Source organism: Mytilus galloprovincialis, chromosome 9, assembly GCF_965363235.1.
Source record: "Mytilus galloprovincialis chromosome 9, xbMytGall1.hap1.1, whole genome shotgun sequence".
Classification (NCBI taxonomy): Eukaryota; Metazoa; Mollusca; class Bivalvia; order Mytilida; family Mytilidae; genus Mytilus; species Mytilus galloprovincialis.
Genome location: NC_134846.1, coordinates 83375025 through 83391344, shown reverse-complemented (window position 1 = coordinate 83391344; position 16320 = coordinate 83375025). Strand labels below are relative to the sequence as shown.

At 30.5% G+C, this 16320-nt stretch overlaps 1 protein-coding gene across 3 annotated transcripts in view; it reads right to left on the bottom strand.

The window, feature by feature from the left end:
• Positions 1–16320, bottom strand: part of LOC143046159 (uncharacterized) — a 54862-nt gene that overhangs the window by 24433 nt on the left and 14109 nt on the right. For 2 of the 3 annotated variants that reach the window (XM_076219182.1, XM_076219183.1), the window contains exons 5-13: positions 11647–11761; positions 10366–10503; positions 9523–9602; positions 7243–7389; positions 6454–6579; positions 3894–4040; positions 3206–3262; positions 1615–1651; positions 439–495 (exon numbers count right to left, since the gene is read on the bottom strand). In XM_076219182.1, the coding sequence (XP_076075297.1) occupies positions 439–495; positions 1615–1651; positions 3206–3262; positions 3894–4040; positions 6454–6579; positions 7243–7389; positions 9523–9602; positions 10366–10503; positions 11647–11761 (904 nt within the window). The remainder of the gene's footprint in view (positions 1–438; positions 496–1614; positions 1652–3205; positions 3263–3893; positions 4041–6453; positions 6580–7242; positions 7390–9522; positions 9603–10365; positions 10504–11646; positions 11762–16320) is intronic. The other variant, XM_076219184.1, reaches the window with a different exon arrangement.

Genomic DNA, 16320 nt, shown 5'->3' with positions numbered 1-16320 from the left:
ACAATGATCTATCATTATAACATATGGGTAAGATGAATGGTACCAGGGCTGATATGTACAATGATCGATCATAACCTTATATCTACAGAGCAAGACATGTATCCCTCATAACAGATACAGGATTAAAATGCAAATTGTTGTGTAATAATCTTTTATCTTTTTAAACACATTACTCATCATTATAAATAAATACGAAAGAGCTCACAAAAAACATGTGCAGGTAACCAAAAGACTTCTAGGTTATGAATAAAAGCAGGCTTGGGTTTTAGTTCAATTAGACAAAAATTTGGTTAACTGAAATCCTTCCCATCTAACATTATCTGCTTTCTAATTCAAATACACCATATGGTGAAATATTTGCTTTATCTGTGTATAAATAATGCACAACTTTTACTTATACTCAGACATCTTGTAATAAAATAAATAACATAATCATACTTATTAATCTGAAAGGAACTGGTGGACAGCATCCTTCAGGTTGTTCTGTTACAACTTCTGAAATGAAAATAACCGTAGCAATTCAAAAATAAATTTGAATTTGTTTTCAGATACTCGTCCTTTCTTCTGAAGCCTTGACAAGTTGTTGTGATATTGAAGATTTCAAAGCTTGTTGATTGTTGTATCCTGCAAGACTTATGGCAATGTTCATTTTAAGATGCCTTATTTGTTTTTTTTATGCTGACACAATATTTGACAATCTTTTTGTAAAACTTTTTTCCTACTGCATGTTTACATGTATGAAAAAATACATGCTTTTTCCTAAGAAAATTTACAAAGCAAGTATCCTCACTTCTCAATTTTTTCACACTTTTTTCCCTGAATGGCCCCACATTAACTAGTGCAGTTTATTTGAAAATTCAAAATTGAAAACCTAATTTTTTTCTAAATGATCAAAATGATGTAACCTAAAATATCATTGTCCCTTGGCCCCAAAAGACCATCTAACAAAACAGATTTAGAATGTATTAATATCAAAACTTTAGATTAAGTCAAGGATCAGCAGATTGGCAATGTCACAAATTTTGCTAAAATTCTGCATACAACTTTGGCTCTGTGAACTGTAACATGAAATTGAAAAATGATGCATTTATCTCTTGTGTAATACCACCATTGATTTCCCCTATTAGTCTTTGTTAAATTTGCACTTTTAAAAAAAATGTGCAGAATTTATCTTTGTTTCAAATGAAGAAATACTTGGCATGAGTAAAGTTTTATCCTGTCCAGTATTATAGAAAAAATTCACATACCATTTCATTGCATATGAGAAAATAACCATCATTGGAAGTTAACCAATCAAATTTCTCCCCTTATTTTATCTGTGTACAAGGTTTAGTCACCATCTAACCTCAAGATTACAAAATTTTCTATAGAAATCCCAAATAAAAAATAATGGTGTTTTGAAATACCCAAGACATATGTTTATGACACAGAAATGTTTTTACTGCAATAAAATGTAGGATTAATAACCTACAACTGTCAAATTCCAGGGAATATTTTTTGCGACCTACTTTCGTATACAACCAGATGTGACGTAACATGATTTGGTGGTATTACACCTAAAATGATAATACTTAGTGAATTCAGTCTTAGATAAAGTATCTAATTTCTACTTACCACCTAATTGTGGACCTCCTGGTGGAATTTGTACTTCCTGGAATAAATTTAAATGGGTCTTAAAATTAAGTGTATCAATATGGGTTGGAGGTATCCGATATTTAACAACAATATATAGATTTTATTAGCATTATGGACAAGAAAATAGCACATGAAATCAAATGTGGAAGAGGTTATTTCAAGTGTGGGGCACTGCCACACCATATTAGGTAATGGCTAGCTCTGGTATGTTTAAAATAAACAACAACATTGTTCCAGTGTCCCCAGCCAATGCATATTATTTATCTGTCAAAGGGCAATAACTCTAACTGTTTTGGTCCTTTAAAACTTTTTCATTAAAAGCTTACAACAAAAAAGGGTTTTAGATAACTTACAATGCAATTTTTCATATAATATTTATTTCCAAGGGTATAACTTTGTAAAAATAATTGATCCATGCTGATTATCAAACTTATCCAAGACCTTATTGATATAAACTTCATACAAATTCTACAAGAAATGTTTGGTTAATAGTATACACAGCAATTTTTGATAAAAATAATATTTCAAAAGTAAAAATGGTTGATCACAGCACAAATTTTCCTTCTTGTTTAAGACATTACTAATTTCCAGCTGTTTACATTTAATGTGACAAAAAATCATGAGGCTTTCTAAATATCAAAACAATACTCACAAAATATTAAAATTTCACCAAGATTTCTAGTACATGTAGTAAAATCAGTTTTGATATTTGTAGTATTTGTTTTAAAAACAAAAAACATAATAGAACATCAAAAACTGACTTTAGGCAAAATTATTCAAATAAAAAGTAAATAGTTAAACTGCATACAAGCACATATGGTCTTCCTAAAGCTGCTAAAGACAAACAGCATTAAAAAACAACACATGCACATTTTGCTGTCTACATAGAAGCCAATACATTTTGTACATCTAAATGTGTTTCAGGTGATGAATGGAATATGAGTAATTTTTATATTCACTAACCAGGTATAGTTACCAAAATTAAAGTCAAAAGTAGAGAGAAAACATATTATCGCTATTTTATAAAAAAATTCCTTTGAACTTAACTTACTGATAATTTCCTTTCTTAGCCCACTAGAGTTTGTGAAAAATTATCGCTAGAAACAAAGGGTGCACATGCTGTTGTCAATGAAATTAACAACGTCATCATAGGTAAAATACTGATCAACAGATTATCATTGGTCTTCTCAACTCAATTGCTTTTCTCACTTTCGACATACCGGCTCAAAAGAGAAAATCATCTATAATTATCATGTTTTATCATTTTAATGTTGGTGCATTTATAATCTAGGATCTTATTGATTTGTGAAACTAAACTATATAATGCTTGTCAGTGGACCAGTTAGTCCATTGTCATGAATAAAGACAAGTAAATTCTACATCAAATTTAGAGAGAAATTATTAATAGTTAAAAAGAAGTACTTGTTAAACCACTGTCAGAGGTAAAGCAGGTGTCTTTTTCCACCATTTCTTTTTGATCATTCTAAATCTAATATATACCTGTCACAGTGCTTTAACTGTTTAAAACAAACATACAGCAAAACTTTAATATTAAAACTGGACTGCTTACCTCCTTCCAAATATGTTGATGTGTACAGACACATGGACTTTGACCCAAATTACCTAACTTTTAATAAATATAGATTTTTTCATTGCGTTTATAGTACCACTTGATTAATGATTGATAAATTAATATTGAGTGTAAATAAACTCATCATAGATACCAGGACTAAATTTTTTTATATATGCCAGATGTATGTTTTAACATTTGATGTCTTATCTATAAACATGACTTCAATTGTAGCATTCAAGAATTATAATTGAAGAATAAGAAAGTAATGACAGTAATTAAGGTTATTGTGAAGGAGTTTGAAACACATATTATGTAAAAGGGAAAAAAAATAATCGCCTGATCTTAAATTATAATATAAAACAATTAGAAGCTCTTTTTAGGGGCGATAAACTTTATAAACAACATATTTTTTTCACCCATTTTTGTGTTTTGAGCAAAAACAAGATTAACAAAAAAGAGATTTCTGTCATGAATTCTATTCTAGTCCCCAATGTTGCAGAAACTCTAGTTCCATGTTGCGAGCACTCAACCTTCCCACTAACCTGTTGCGGTGCTATAACAGCACAACATTATAAATCTATTATTAGTTAAAAAAAAAATAATGAAAAGTAGATGATAAGTTGACATGAAATTAATTGCTTTAATGTCCTTGGTGAAAAATTTCGATATTAGGCAAATTACTCACAAGAGATTTTCTCTTTTTAAGCTCTGAAATTTCTTTTCTATATGCTTCTACAGACTGCTGCCATTGGTGTTTTTCACTAAACAACTTAGAAATCTTTAGATCTAACTCTCGATTTTTCTGCTGTTCACGATTTCTTTCACCTTCCAACTACAAAAATAAAGATGAAATTCTTTTGTGATAAGAATGCATAAGTTTCTGTGCTAAGCATACTCTACTTATTTTTCAAAGTGTCAGAAAGCAGGAATTAGGTTTTTGATAGATCTAAAAGCATCCTCAAGTTACAACTCATTGCTGTTGAGCTGCTAACCAAATATAAGTTATTTTCTTCTTCCGTTAACACCCATATATCACAACCACTGATAATAATCATACTAATAAATAACCCCAAAAAAATAGTAAAGTGCAATACCACACGACAGAGCCGAGGGTTGGTTTAATAACAACCATTTAATAATATTTTATGTGTACAAATTACGAATCAGTACGAAAAGTCAGCATATATACATATACATTGTACCAGTATTTAAATTCACACAATCATTTGTAAACCAATCAATCTCTTAATGGATGATACAAAATATCAAATAGCATGGATGTAAAAATTAACGTGACCTATCGAGTAGACCCTGTCGTGCCGAATGATTTAACCGCCAAATCACACAAAACACTTAACCTAAACGCCATCTATGGGCAGACAATTCAGAAGAAAATAATTTCATTCTAATTCATAAAATCAACCGACTGAAATTATATCTCTTTATTAGTATTGGAGAAATGTTTGATGAAAATGTTTAAGCTTATTATTGATGCAGCAAAAATTCAAAGTGTCAACAAACAGGAAGTAAGTATCTGACAGATCCTATAGGACCACCAATTAAAAATCCCTATCTGTTTTGCAATTTTCACAGCTTTCTACATATTTTACCTTAAGTTTAACTTCAAGGAAACCAGGTATATCCTGAATTGTACATGTATCACCTTTCTACATGCCAATTTTCAACCAATGTTTAAAGTCTTATAAGAAATTTCTAATCTTGAAAATATCCCTCATTTAAGAGATTTCTCATGGGGGGGGGGGGGGGGGGGGGTTTGTCCATGTGAAAAATAAAGAACAGTACATTGTACTTTAAATAATTTGGTAATTTAATTGAATACATAAATTTATAACATTTGTTACAGCAAGTGTAATATCAATAAATTAGTGAATAAACTACTATTTATTATCTTTATGGTAGTACTGCATCATTGAAGTTTGTCAATCAGTCATGCTTTTATTATTATTCTGTGTAAAAACCTCCTTGCAGGTGAAAAACCATTTGCCATGTTCACGATTTTAACAAACAGAGGAATACAACACAAGTTCAAAATCTAGGATGTTAGAATATTCTTGAGAGAAAACTTTTTTGATTGGCTGATTAATTTGATCATGAGAAACATAGAATTCGATTGGCTGAACACAATTGTATTCCATTGTACACAGTTCAAAATCGGGAACAGTCATATTTTTCGTGTTGATTTTCACAAAATCGTGTTTTAGAGGGTTTTTCACGATCACGATCGTGCAATCGTGACAAAGGGTCAAAATCGTGTAGTACACGCCTAAATCGTGAAAGTTGGCAGGTATGGGTACTACCAAAATAACTCCCGGTTTTCTGGAAATCTTAAATTAGTGTACTATGTAGCGCATTAATGCTGAATTTTTAATGCAAACTCATAGACAAGTGAATTTTGGCTCAAAATGGTCTAAATATATCTTCCTTTCATTAAAAGTTTCATTTCTGCAAATTTGTTGGTTAGTTTAAGTAAACAATGACATCAAATGCACTATTTTTTGTCCGAGTAGGCCTATTTTCACATACGTTCTAAATTGGAGGGAGTAATTGGTGGTCTGACACCTATAGGTGCTCACACTTTACCTCTCATCACTGTCAACCTGCTGAGTAGGAAGTTATTCTGTTTGGTAGTTTCACAGAAATGTATGACAAAAATATTTGTTCAATAAGCTGATGGATGGATGAATTGATGGACACAGTGATTGCAATATAACCCTCACTACCACAGAAGGGATATAATATTGAATTTCATATCCACTATTGAACTGTTAAATGTCATTAAAAAACTTTAGCTATCCCTTCTTATAGCTACAGTTGAGTTTTCATGTGAGGAAACAATATATTGGTTTCATTGCATGTCACATTATTGTCTACCAGAAACCCGAATATTGAGAATGTCTCAGGAAAGCCAATTTTTCATTTCTTGACTTTTTTATTTTAAAAATTCATAATACTATAACAATGTTTCATATGTTATCATTTAAACAAATCAAAAGCTGAACCTTCAGTGATCACATATAAATCAAATCAAATCAAATCAAATATCTTTATTCCTAAACAAAGGGCCTATATAGAGCAAATAAATCAACAGAAAGCACAAAAGTTCATACATGTACAATATCCAAACAAACACTACATGCATTCTAACATAAATACTGATTATTGATAATTATAAATGATTATAAAACAGATGACTATTTTCCCATTCTTCAATAACACAAACTTACACTTTGTTTATCAGATTCCAGTTCACCTATCCTCTCAAAATAGTTTTCTATTGTTTTATCTTTTTCCTGACGCCATTGTTCAAGCTGAGTTCTTTCTTTTTTCTCTCTTTCAATCTTTTCTCTCAGCTGTATAATATAAATTCATTTTTTTAACAAACATTATTATATGTCACCATTCCCAGTAAAACAAAAAGGCTATCAATACTCCCAATAATCTAGAACTAGCTGTACTGTGTGCACCATACACCAGTGTATTTGGTGATCACAAATTCTTCTAATGATTAGTGGTGGCAGCGTAACATGTTTTGTTACTATTTTCTCATCTTATATTTTTTTTTTAAACGTCAAACCTATAAGATCATTGAGTGTAGGATATTTTTTTCACAAATGCCTTGCCTTGCCTCAAACTTAAAATAGAATAAAATTGTTTTAAGAACAGACAGTTAATAGAATATTTTTCTGAGCCTGTTACGACTAAATTATTGATTCAGCATGACATTTTAAACCCTTTGTTACAGCAAGGACATATATTCTAGAGTAATCTTTGGTTATACCATTATGGTTATTTTAAAAATAGAACATTTTTATTCAAAGATTAATGAGCAGATGTAACAGTGGTTTGATTCCGCCAGTGCATACTTTATCCGGAGGATAAAAATTCCTAGTGTATTTTACCCATCAACAAAATTTCACTAGTTTTATATCTGGTTCCCTTGTCAAATATCCACCACTTATCATAAGATTCAAAAAGAAAAATGGAACAAAAATTATCAGCAAATTGATATATACTTTACTACAATCAGCTTGGGACTTGTCTAATTCTACACGTAAATTGTCCATTTCTTCAACCAGTTCCTCTACTTTGACTTGAGTTTCTACAATTTCTTCTCTTAAAATTTGTTTCTCCATTTCTGATCTTGATAATGTATCTTGTTCCTAAGTTAAAGTAAAAGTAAAACTATTCATTTTGATATGATTACAGTGGTAAATTGGACATGTAATATCAAATGTATAGGCGTAAATATACAAGGAATCCCAGTAACACAAAGATTTATTTGGAAACTGATATAGGCTTAAATTTACAGATCAGTCTCACCATATAACTGCAGTGTATTGTCTTTAAACATTTACAATTAAACTAGTGGTGTCTATTTTCCAATTTGAAAAAAAAAGTTTATAAAAAGGGAAACAACTCCTATATAGGACAGGCTGGAAGTATTCTGTGGGATCCGGCAAACATATTGCCTTACTACAGGCATTCATTACACATTTATGGCAAGAAACAGATTGAAAATAAGATATTTCGCGATGAAAATTCACACAACCTATGTACATCAAAAACATGCTCCTTCCATAATGTTTGTTTAGCTAAAAACACAGTTTGTCCTATCTTGGTGTTGTTTTCTCTGCAAAAAAAATAAGGGAAGAAAAGTTGAAACGGATCATACTTTTTAAGTTATAAAAGGGAAATCAGAAACCACATGTTATTTTTTCCAATGGGTTTCAGGAATGGAAAGCATTTTGTCTTATGCTTCATCACCAATAATTTTTAATTTTTGTATGTAGCAGAATAGTATTTGCTTCCATCCCTATTAACCATAGAAAAAATAACAAGTGGTTTCTGATTTCCCTACAGTAATTTAAAAAGTATGATCCGTTTCAACATTTCCCCCTTATTTAAGATTTTTTTGCAGAGAAAACAACACCAAGATAATGCTAATACAATTGCATACCAAAATAAATATTGTAAATTCATTATAAATTTTAATTCATTGGATACCAATTTTTATACGCCCGGGACGGGACGTATTATGGTATACCGTTGTCCGTCCGTCTGTCCGTCCGTCCGTCCGTCTGTCCGTCCGTCGTCCACACTTCGGACAATAACTGAAAAACACCTTCATCAATTTCCATGAAACTTAAGTGAATTGTTTATATCTATTGATGTAAGCTCCCTTTCGTTTTTTTTTAATTTCAGATTTTAAGTTTTGGATTTATGGGGCTTTATTCATAAAAAAAGGGGGAATTTTCAACACTTCGGACAATAACTCAAAAAGGCTTTCACCAATGTCCATGAAACTTTGGTGAATTGTTTATATCTATTGACGTAAGCTCCCTTTCGTTTTTTTTTAATTTCAGATTTTAAGTTTTGGATTTATGGGGCTTTATTCATAAAAAAGGGGGGATTTTCAACACTTCGGACAATTACTCAAAAAGGCTTTCACCAATGTCCATGAAACTTTGGTGAATTGTTTATATCTGTTGATGTAAGCTCCCTTTCGTTTTTTTTTAATTTCAGATTTTAAGTTTTGGATTTATGGGGCTTTATTCATAAATAAAGGGGGATTTTTAACACTTCGGACAATTACTCAAAAAGGCTTTCACCAATGACCATGAAACTTTGGTGAATTGTTTATATCTATTGATGTAAGCTCCCTTTCAATTTTTATAAATTTCAGATTTTAAGTTTTGGATTTATGGGGCTTTATTCATAAAAAAAGGGTGATTTTTAACACTTCGGACAATAACTCAAAAAGGCTTTCACCAATGTCCATGAAACTTTGGTCAATTGTTTATATCTATTAATGTAAGCTCCCTTTCAATTTTTATAAATTTCAGATTTTACATTTCCGTGTTATGAATTTTTATGCTTAAAAAAGGGGGGATTTTTCCAATTTTGGGACAATAACTAACACTTTCACAAAATTTTATGTATGGATGAAAAATTAAGAAAACAAACTTAGTTAAATTTGAGGTAGCTTTAATAGTGCCAATTTTTTTGTGCATTTTTATTTATTATTTGGGGGGGGGGTGTATTTGACAGGGCTCACACTATTTCTAGTTGATCATATAAATTCATTTAAAGCATAAAAGACAAGTTAAAAGAGCAACGGGCGTATCATGCGCCTAAGCGCAGCCCTTTATTGTAGATTCAGTGGGTACAACTGAATCATGAAATTAAATGTTTTATGAATGACAAATTTATATCAGACTTCAACAAAACCATGAAATTAAGTATCAACAAATATGCACGTTTTCATTAATCCAAGAAAATAAAAGAATACAAACTGTTTTTATCTCCTCCAGTCTGGTCTGTATTTTTTCAAACTTTCGATCTCTAACATCATTTCTGCTAAGTTTTAATTCACCTGTAATAAACAAAGTTTTAAAGTTTTGTAAATGATAAATTTATTTTTGATAATTTTGCAATTTAGACAAAATCACCAAATGATACTCCTCACTTAATTTCAATCTCAAGGGGATCAAAATCAAGGACAAGATAAATCTGAAAGTAACTTGTGGTAAATAGGTTTAATACTTGAATCATGAGATATAAATCCTTAGAAAATAAGACACCTTCCAGTATCTAAGTGTTACCTAGCAACACAACAATGGTGTACAGGGTAGTAAGTAAGCAGTATCTAAGTGAATACAATAAATTTGCATAGTCACATCAATTAGGCATTCATGGTGCAGTACTGCAATTCAGTGATTTTCATTTGTTACTTTTTTCATAAATTAGACCTCAAGTTTTTTTAGTTTTTTAGCTAAGTCAGTTAAGTCGTAGCTTTAATAATTTGCTTTGGAGTATGGTTTTTGCTCAGTGTTGAGGCCATACAGCAGCCTTTATGATAAAGTTTTGAGTCCACAAGCCCTAAGCTCAATTTTAGTTGGATTATTTTGGCTTGAAGAGAAGAATTTTACAAGCTTTGGCTGTAGGACTAGTGGTTAAGCTAAAGACTGATACAGTGACCTATTGATTTCTACATCATTTTAGTCAGTAGTTGACAGTTGTCTCATTGGCAATCATTACACATCTTTTTTTTAAGTCAACTGATCTTTATAACTTATCTCTGAGCCAAGTCATATAAACTTACTTATAACTGAGCTAATCTATAGGATTAAACTTACTTTTAAGCTCTGTTATATGTTTACTCAAATTACTCATCTCTTTTTCTATGTGTTCTTTTTCCAGTTGCACATGTCTTATTTTATCTTTATACAAGTCCCTTTCTTTAAAATATTCTATACAGTCTTTCTGTATTTTTACTAAAATGATACATGACAAAAGCATATATATATACTTTGCTCTTTCTAAATGTAAAGGATCATGGGTAATTAACAAGTAAAACTTTAAGCTATTGCTGACTCATAATCACCAACTTTATGCATTCCGTTAATACATATTTGAGGAGCTATTCATATTATTTCTTCACACTTAATAGCATGTATTTGATACTGCTGCAACAGTCTGTTCGATTTTCCATACATGAACAGCCATTTTTAAATTTGATAAATGCTCCTGACACTTTCTACAACATGCAATTCCTTAATTCAAGCAGATGCAATTCCAAAGTCAATACCAGTTTAAAAAAGAGCAATTCTTCTCTACAGATGACGACATAATTACAACTCAAATACCAGAAATACATGGAATTTGGACACAATACAAAAGATTGTGAAGACAATTGGAAAAGCAGAAACTATGGCCAAATAGGCTTCAGACAAAATGACCAATGCAAAGGTTAGTCTCACTCTTAAACAGATGGTCGTGAAGATTTTACAAGTCAATATCCTTAAAGAGTTCATCTCAACCAAAGCTGCACTATGTCAAAATTTGTATCAAAAACGGCACATATTGATGATGGAGTTGATTCCAGAAAATCAAATTTATCCGATTTGCATGTCTATTTACAATTAATTGTTAGTTACAACTTGTAATAAAATCAAAAGACTTGTATTATTATATAAAATTATAACAGAATTAATAAGGTACTACAGTACCAAAGTTTTCCTCCCTGAACTATTTGGTAATTTACCCAAGCTGCATGATTTAGTAAAATCTTACGGCAAAAATGCAATAAAGAATATAAATTATGTGCCTCTAAACTGGTTTTTTGCAGATTCGATAAACCTTCTATTTGTTCTGCCAAAAGTGGTTTTACATTTGTTTCTTGATACTTAAAATTGTTTCCTGAAGTTATCAAAGTTCTTCCTGTATTTTGAATGGTTTAATAACAATCATTATCCATTTTTTTCTGTTTCAAATCTGTTAAAAAAACTGATACCATCAATAACTATTCAAAAACTGAAACTATACAGAAATATGTATTGATTAATAGCAATGAGAGATCAAATAAGATTTTACCTACCTAAAATAATAATTTCAAGATGGAAGAAATACAGACTTACAGTTATCGTCTTTTAATCTATCTCTCTCTCTTAACAGAGAACCATTTTGTTCCTTCAGTTCATCATTCTCTCCAGATATTATCCTCATTTTATCTCGTAGTTCATTGCTTTCATTCTAAAGAAATGAAGAAAATTTATCAATATCAGCTTTACAGAAATTAACAAGAATGTGTCCAAAGTACATGGATGCCCCACTCAATCATTTTCCATGTTCCATGGACTGTGAAATAGGGTAAAAATTTAATTTGGCATTAAAATTAGAAAGATTATACTATAGGGAACATGTGTTGTAAGTTTCAAGTTGATTTGACTTCAATTTCATCCAAAAACTACCTTGACCAAAAAATTTAACCTGAAGCGGGATGAACGAACGAACGGACGAAAGAACGGAGCCACAGACCAGAAAACATAATGCACCTCTACTATCGTAGATGGGGCATAAAAACAATGCACCACTTTAATACAAATGGTGTGATAATTGTAATGATTTTATGGTTCTGATCCTGCCTGGAATTAAATGTATGTGATTTTAATAGAATGAAGATAATAACATCTGTCTGAACTTTTTAATGTTTCATTTTAGTATATAAAAATGTTTTTCTGTTACAAATCATGATGTATTGTTTTATGTGTACATGTTATGCTGCCCATCAAGGGCCCTTGATTGGAATAATAAATATTTTTATTCTTATTCTTATTCAAAAACAGCAATAAAGATTGAAAGTGCGTTCCGTTTAGGAAAGTTTAAAAAAGAGGCAGTTTAGACCGCGACCAATAGTCGTAAAATTTAAGAGCTTTTCAGATCGTGAAATGGTACGAAAAATGTCAAAACGTTTGAAGGGTTCCGGTTTCGGAATAAGTCAGCAATATCCACCTGAAATTTTGGAGAAAAGAAAAAAACTGATACCTGTGATGTTTCAGAAAAGACAAGAAAAACTATCAGCTTACTTAGTTGACGATAAATTGTATGTCGATGGTAAATTATGGGAGAAATAGGAATCCGAGGAGGATGATATTAGTGAAAAATCAGTTTCGAAAAATTTTAATATATGCTCGTGGAATATTTCAAAGGGCTTACTACGTAAATTAGCAGACGATGAATTTGTAAATATGTTGTGTGAATACGATGTTATATGTTTTAATGAGTGTTGGGTCAAATGCCCTAAGGAATTCGATGTAATTGGATATGAAAAGAAGTATTTATCTAGAGAAAAGTGTAACGGGGTGGCGTAATAGTGTTCTATAAGAAATGGTTAAAGTCTTATTTAGAAATTATCGATTGTTGTATTGATTGTATGATATGGATAAAAATTGATAAAAATATAATGTTCGATAATGAAAATTTCTTTATTTGTGCTATATACATACCACCCGATAAAAATGTTTATTATAGAAAGTATGATATTGATGTTTTCGATGTTTTACTCAAAATTTATTCAAAATTAGGGAACATTGCCGTTATTGGTGATTTAAACGGTCGAGTGGGTAAGGAACCAGACTATATTTTACAAGACGGGTTAAACAAAGAATTACTGGATAAAGTTGACAATTTAATTGACTATAATGCGGATGTACCGTTGATAGATTGACTGAAGATTTAAAAACACCGAACTCTTTTGGTAAACGCATATTAGATTTGTGTAAATCTGCTGGTCTTAGGATATGCAATGGACGTTTCGGTGTCTCAAGTAAACAGTTTACATTTCAAAATAAAAATGGTTGTAGTGTTATAGATTACATGTTGTTATCTTGTAACTCATTTTCAATTGTTATTAGTTTTATTGTAGGAAATTTTACAACTTTTTCATGTCATGCTCCATTATTTGTAGATATTAAATTAAAAGGTTTATGCCAGAAAACTGTATGTACATGTAAAAAGATAAAATATAATACGATGGAATGAAAAGTTTAGGGATGAAGTCAGAGAAGATCTAATACATAATGCACAGAAATTCGAAGAACTGCACAAAATTATTACAGAAGACGCCGATGCTATTAATAATGCTGTGAATGAAATGAATGCTATTTTGACAAATATTTTTGAGAAATATACACATAAAGAAGTAGAACGAACAATACGCTGTGATAATTGCACTGGTCGTAAACCGAATACAAATTCGAAATTTAAACAAGACAAACCATGGATAACAGACGATTGCAAATTACTATATAAGAACTATAAACATGCACTTATGCAGTTTAACCGAAATCATTCCGAGGAAAATAGACTAAAACTGAACTTAGATAAACAAAAATATAAAGTTACGGAGAACAAACTTAAACGAAATTATAAAAACAAACAAGGAAACATGTTTAACGCCATGAGAAAATCGAATCCGAAACGTTTTTACCGAAAATTTAAAAACCGAAAAAAGACTTTTCCAAGTAACATTTCAATAGAACAGTTTTTTGATCACTTTAAAAATCTGATGTCTAAAGATGACAATGATGCAAGTGCTGAGGATCAGATAGAAGGAGATGACGTGTCTATTTTCGAAGAATTAGACAGAAATTTCACAGAAAAGGAACTTGAAGACAATGTTAGAAAATTAAACAAGAATAAATCTCCAGGAGTGGACAATATTGTGAACGAATATATAATTGAAAGCAAACCAGTTTTATTACCTTTATTGTGTAAACTCTTTAATGTAATTTTATGTACTGGATTCTTCCCAGAACTTTGGGTGAAAAGTATTATAGTGCCGTTATTTAAAAAAGGTCCGGTTAATGACCCTGGAAATTACCGAGGTATATCATTAGTGTCTCATATAGGAAAACTTTTTACAGCTACTATCAATACGAGACTGTTGAAATGGAGCGAGGAACACAGTATCATCACAGACGCACAGTTCGGATTCAGACCTGGCCACGGAACTCATGATGCCATATTTGCTCTTCATTCCATCATATCAAAATCTTTGAGAAACGGAAAAAGGTTATATTGTTGTTTTATTGATTATAAAAGAGCTTTTGACAGTGTTAAGCATTTTAAACTATGGATGAAATTAGCTAAATGTGGTATAACCGGAAAATTGTTACATTTAATAAAATCAATGTATTCTAACTTGAAATCATGTGTTAAACATGAGGGAAATTTTTCTGAGTTCTTTAACTGTGATATTGGTCTAATGCAAGGGGAATCCTTGTCACCTTTTTTATATGCTGTGTATGTCAATGATATTGAAATAGAATTAATAAAACAGGGTTGTCAATCATATGACATGAGAATGCTCAATCTTTACTTATTAATGTATGCTGACGATACTGTTATTTTCAGCGAAAATATAAACGATCTTCAAAAAATGATAGATGTTGTACAAATATGTTCTGAAGGGTATAATTTACATATAAATATGTTAAAAACTAAGATTGTTGTATTTAGAAACAGAGGTGCTATCAAACCAGATGAAAAATGGTTCATTAATGGAGAGAATATTGAGTTATGTGATGAATTTATATATCTAGGTATGCTGTTAAATTATAATAGTATTTTTACGAATACTCAGAAAATGTTGTCAAATCAAGGTAAAAAAGCTGTTTTTAGTTTATTCAGTAAAATTCAAGAAGACTTTTTTAATACAGAAACACTACTGTCTTTGTTTGATACATATGTGTCAAGCATAGTGAATTATGGTAGCGAAGTTTGGGGATATCATAAAGCAATTGACATTGAAACTCTTCACTTATATTTTTTAAAGAGGATTTTGAAAGTTAAGAAGAGTACTACAAATTACATGGTGTATTTTGAACTAGGTAGAGTCCCTATGTATGTACAAAGATACTGTAAAATGATGAAATATTGGTGTAAATTGTTAAACACTGACAATTGTATTCTGAAAAATTGTTATGCAGAAATGCTGGAGATTAGCAATGTAAAAAGTAAAAATAAATTGAATTGGTCAAGTAAAATACGAGATTTATTATGTAATTATGGCTTAAATCATGTCTGGTTGACACAAAATGTTTTAAATGTAGATGTTATTATAGCTGATTTCAAACAGCGTGTTACTGATAGGTTTATATCTGAAGCAATGTCATTTTTTGAGGAGTCTTCTAAATGTCTGTTTTACAAATACATATATGACAGTCATGGTTTGCAGTTTTATCTGAGTAGACCTGTTAATTTTAGATATAAATCATTAATAAGCAAGTATCGTATACATGCACATAATCTGAACATTGAAACTGGAAGGTTTTTAAATATAAACAGAAACGATAGAATATGTAATGTGTGCGACTGTGATTCTGTTGAAGATGAATATCATTTTATTTTGGAATGTATTGGATACAAAGATATACATATGAAGTATATCAAACCTTATTATTGGAGAAATCCATCAGTATTTAAACTTATACAATTGTTATCTGTTCGTAATATAAAAGAACTTAATAATTTTGGAAAGTATTTATGTATTGCCGAAAAAATTCGTAATCGTTGAATGTGTATATCATACTTTAACTAAGATTGTTAAATAATGCTAATTAATATCATGCTCCTACATTTGTTTTTAATTGTATTAATTGCATATTAATGAATTACCTTATTGTAATATTTGTTGCTTATTATATTTAATGTAATATTTATTGTACTTGATACCTATAAGCAGTATTGCTTTTGGAATAAAGAATATAATATTCATACACCAATCCAACTAACCCTGCATTAGATACCCA